The sequence below is a fragment of the Dermacentor variabilis genome, unplaced genomic scaffold, assembly GCF_050947875.1.
Source record: "Dermacentor variabilis isolate Ectoservices unplaced genomic scaffold, ASM5094787v1 scaffold_12, whole genome shotgun sequence".
NCBI lineage: Eukaryota > Metazoa > Arthropoda > Arachnida > Ixodida > Ixodidae > Dermacentor > Dermacentor variabilis.
In genome coordinates, this window is record NW_027460280.1 from 50467527 (window position 1) to 50471519 (window position 3993).

At 48.4% G+C, this 3993-nt stretch overlaps 1 protein-coding gene across 1 annotated transcript; it reads left to right on the forward strand.

The window, feature by feature from the left end:
• Positions 1 to 493: 493 nt before the first annotated feature.
• LOC142566021 (uncharacterized) lies at positions 494 to 3541 on the forward strand. The gene is made up of 2 exons (XM_075676712.1): positions 494 to 2550; positions 2582 to 3541. Exon 1 carries the CDS (start codon positions 494 to 496, stop codon positions 2168 to 2170), a length of 1677 nt encoding a protein of 558 aa, XP_075532827.1. The 3' UTR covers positions 2171 to 2550; positions 2582 to 3541.
• The last annotated feature ends 452 nt before the right edge of the window (positions 3542 to 3993 follow it).

Genomic DNA, 3993 nt, shown 5'->3' on the forward strand with positions numbered 1-3993 from the left:
AAGCCAGGCAAGCCGTCCAGCCTCGATCACTTGCGGCCCATTTCCCTCACATCCTGCGTTGGCAAGGTGATGGAGCACGCGTTCCTCTCCCGCATCAACCACTACCTCGAGGACACTGGAGCCTACCCACCCACTATGGTGGGCTTCCGGTCACACCTCTCCACTCAAGACGTCATGCTCCAGCTCTACCACCAGATTATCAATGACCCAACTAGTGACAACCGGGCCATCCTCGGCCTAGATTTGGAAAAGGCATTTGACAATGTAGCACATGCGGCAATCCTGAGCCGTATAAACAAGCTCAACTTGGGTGCGTGAAGCTACAACTACGTCAGAGACTTCCTGTCGCGCCGCACAGTCACCCTCGCGGTCGGCAGCATGACATCCGACGAACATACACTAGGAAGCACCGGCACTCCTCAAGGATCGGTCATATCCCCGCTCCTTTTCAACCTCGTGATGCTGGGTCTCCCGGCCTACCTCGACGAGATCGATGGCCTCCATCACGCCTTGTACGCAGATGAATGACATCACCCTGTGGGTCAACAAGGGCAGTGACGGTCAGATAGAATGCACCTTACAAGCAGCGGTCTCTGCAGTCGAAACCTACCTCCAAGACACAGGTCTCCGACTATCTCCACTGAAATCGGAGCTGCTCGTCTACCGCTCGCGCCGCCGGCCCAAGCCTACAGCCGAATCGCGCCAATGTGACGACATAATCCTCTATACGCAAGACGGCTCCTGCATTCCCCGAGTCCCGAAGATACGCATCCTAGGCATGCATATAACAGCCAACGGGTCAAACATAGAAGCTATTCGCAAAATCGAAGGCAAGGTTACAGCGGCTACCCGCCTGATCAAACGCATTACAAACAAGCACACGGGCATGAAGGAGGACAGTGTCATGCGCCTCATACAATCTTTCGCAATCAGTCACATCACTTATGTGGCTGCCTTCCACAACTGGAATGTCACTGAAAGGGAGAAAATCAACACCCTTATACGCAAGACCTACAAGATCGCCCTTGGCCTACCGGAGTCCACAAGCACTGCTCGTCTGCTACAGCTGGGAGTATACAACACGCTTGAGGAAATCGTGGATGCGCAAAGAACCTCTCAACTCGAACGCATGTCTCTGACAGCCACGGGCCGGTACATCCTGTGGAAACTCGGCTTCAACTACCACGTCCAACACGGTCAGAAACAGGTCATTCCACCTGACCTCAGCGACACGCTGATTGTCACCCCTATACCTCGAAACATGCACCCCGAATTTAATCGGGGCCGACGCCAGGCCCGTGCCAAGGCACTGCTGCGCTCCTTGGGTGGAAAGAGGACTACGCGCTTTGTAGATGCCGCAGAATACGCACGAGAACACCGGTTCACAGCGGTAGTCGTAGACGTTAGCTCCAGGCTTACGCACGCGTGTAGTGTCGCAACGGAATTCCCCGAAACAGCAGAAGAGGTAGCGATTGCGCTTGCGCTTACCGACCCCCTCTGCGAGGTAGTGTTTAGCGACTCGCAATCCACAGTTCGCAACTACGCGCGGGGGCGCATTTCCTCCGAAGCTCTCCAGATTCTAAGGAAAGCTGGTCGACAGCACTTCGATAACACCGCCATCATATGGTTTCCAGCGCGCGTTGCCACCCCCACCGATGAGGGCCTCATTAACTTGAATGAGGTAGCACACCGCTCTGCGCGAGAACTGACCCGCCGCACAGAATCGGGGACCGCCTCTTCGAGTTCGGAACTGCTGGCTCAAAGCACGCGAGAACGCCTGGTCAGGTACAATGACATCACCAAGCACTACCAGCTAGGCAGGCGGTTGCTGCCCCCACCTCACCCCATGCTGAAACGTCGCCAGGCAGTCATCTGGCGACAATTGCAAACACAAACATTCCCCAGTCCAGTGCGATTGCAGCACATTTTCCCCGCGCAATACCCGAATGCTCTTTGCAAATTATGTCAGGACACTAGAGCGACGCTGTCACACATGTTGTGGGAGTGTCGGGTTACATCAGCTACAATGGCAGTAGCTCCGGAGGCTCTTGCGTCGAAGTGGGCCGCCGCTCTGCGCAGCTCCAACCTCAAGACACAAGAGTGGGCTGTCCAGCAAGCCCGAGAGGCGGCGACGAGGCACGGCCTCGAAGTCCCCTCATGGGAGACCTGAGCCCGGGTCATCAAATTTGCCGGATTCAGAATAAAGTTGTTTCCATCCATCCATTATTTGCATACAATAGAGCTTATTGCGTGGCTGCGTAACGTTTTCGAGCACTTTCGGCATGTTTACAACCTCGTTCTGCCAACTATTCTTTGCTGAGGATCCATTTTAGCGGCATTCTTAACCTTCTTCTATATGCCGTCGCGATTTTCGACCAGCCACCACAAGATAAGAGAGGGAAAGCGGACCAATCACAGACGCCGGCACCACCCTTTTCATCCGGTTATGAATTTTCAGTGTACTGGCTCGGCCCCATCGAATCCCTCTCTACTAGAGCGTGCACCTCGCCTCTTGTTAGCCAATTAGATAAGACAAACTGCTCAGTGTAGGCAATTTTATTTGACAAACTGCTCAGTGTAGGCAATTTTATTTGTCTTTAAAGCAAACAAAAGTGACCTCCTATAAATGAGGAGAGCGTTTTATTGGTCTATTCAGACAACCCTGCAGGTCACCGCCCGATGCTTGCGCTGGCGGCTATGCGAGTTTGACGTCAGGAGATAACATATTGGAATAGCTTTACGTTACAGGGCCCCAGGTCCTAACATTTCTTCACTGGAATAGAATAAATCGGTCATGCCAGTGCTGCTGTTATCACACACAGTTGCTTGTCTTGCATAAACACGTTGGTCTATCTGGTAACGCTTTACAGAACCATAGATCATGCTAGATAGCCAGCTACCTGCAGAACGCTTGGCATAACTTAAAATCCCTGTAGTGTACGAGATCTTTGTAATGTTATTTTCTCCCTAAGTGCTGGAAAAAGTCTAAAATATCTTCCAGATCGTACTGCAGTTAGTAATGCTGATCTACTAGTTCAATTCTTTTCTTAGAGAAAAGTCATTACAAACTTGCAGCTATTCTGCTTTCACATAAGCATTCTGGTAAATTTGCTTGTTGGCTTATGTTTTGTGTTGCTGTCTTTCTTCATGACTTATCTCATTTGCCATAATTGTAAAAATTTACATGTGCTTGGATTCTCTCAATGTGTTATTGGCTTCTTTGTTAATGTGTTATTACATTGGCTTTTTTGTTAGCGTTTATGATGTTAATATTATTGTACATTGTTGTTTTTGGCTTGATGCTTGTTTCCACTTATTAAAACAAGTTTTAGTGACCCCAAATGTTTGTATGGATGGTTAGTAGGTTAAATGACGCATCATTGTACGCTTTTTTTTTTTCTGCTACAGTTTGTCTCAAGTGACTGAGGTATGATTGCAAGTGTGAGCATCCACTTTAAGTGCCCTAGTAATTTTATCTCAACGTCAAGCAGTGTATATTATGTAAAGTTTCATAAATGTAAAATAAAATTTTGAAATTTCATGGGCTGAAAGTATTGTTGAGCCTGATGCCTTTTGAAATTTGTGTTGCATTCAAGTGTGTTTAGTAAATTACGGGCGTACAAATGCACATGGTATATACAAATAGTATGTTTTACTACTCGATTTCGTGAACATTTGACTAGGCACAGTACTGGTGAAGCCTTCATGGCTTTTTGTTGATATCAAGAGAGCAATATTATAACACTGAAATAACCTTGAATTTATATTCTGTATTGATTGCAATGTGCACGTAGTGTCCATAGTTGGGGGGAAAATGCAATTTCTTTGCGTGACGCTACCATTGACTTGCTCCTCTAGGAAGGGGGTTGAGTCAGTGCCAGTGCTTTGACTTGGCAACCTACACTTGCTTGCTTGCAGAAACATGTTATTTATTACTAAGTTTTGTTTGTAGGGTAAAAAAGACAAGACAAGCCAAGAGAAGACGATCTGTCG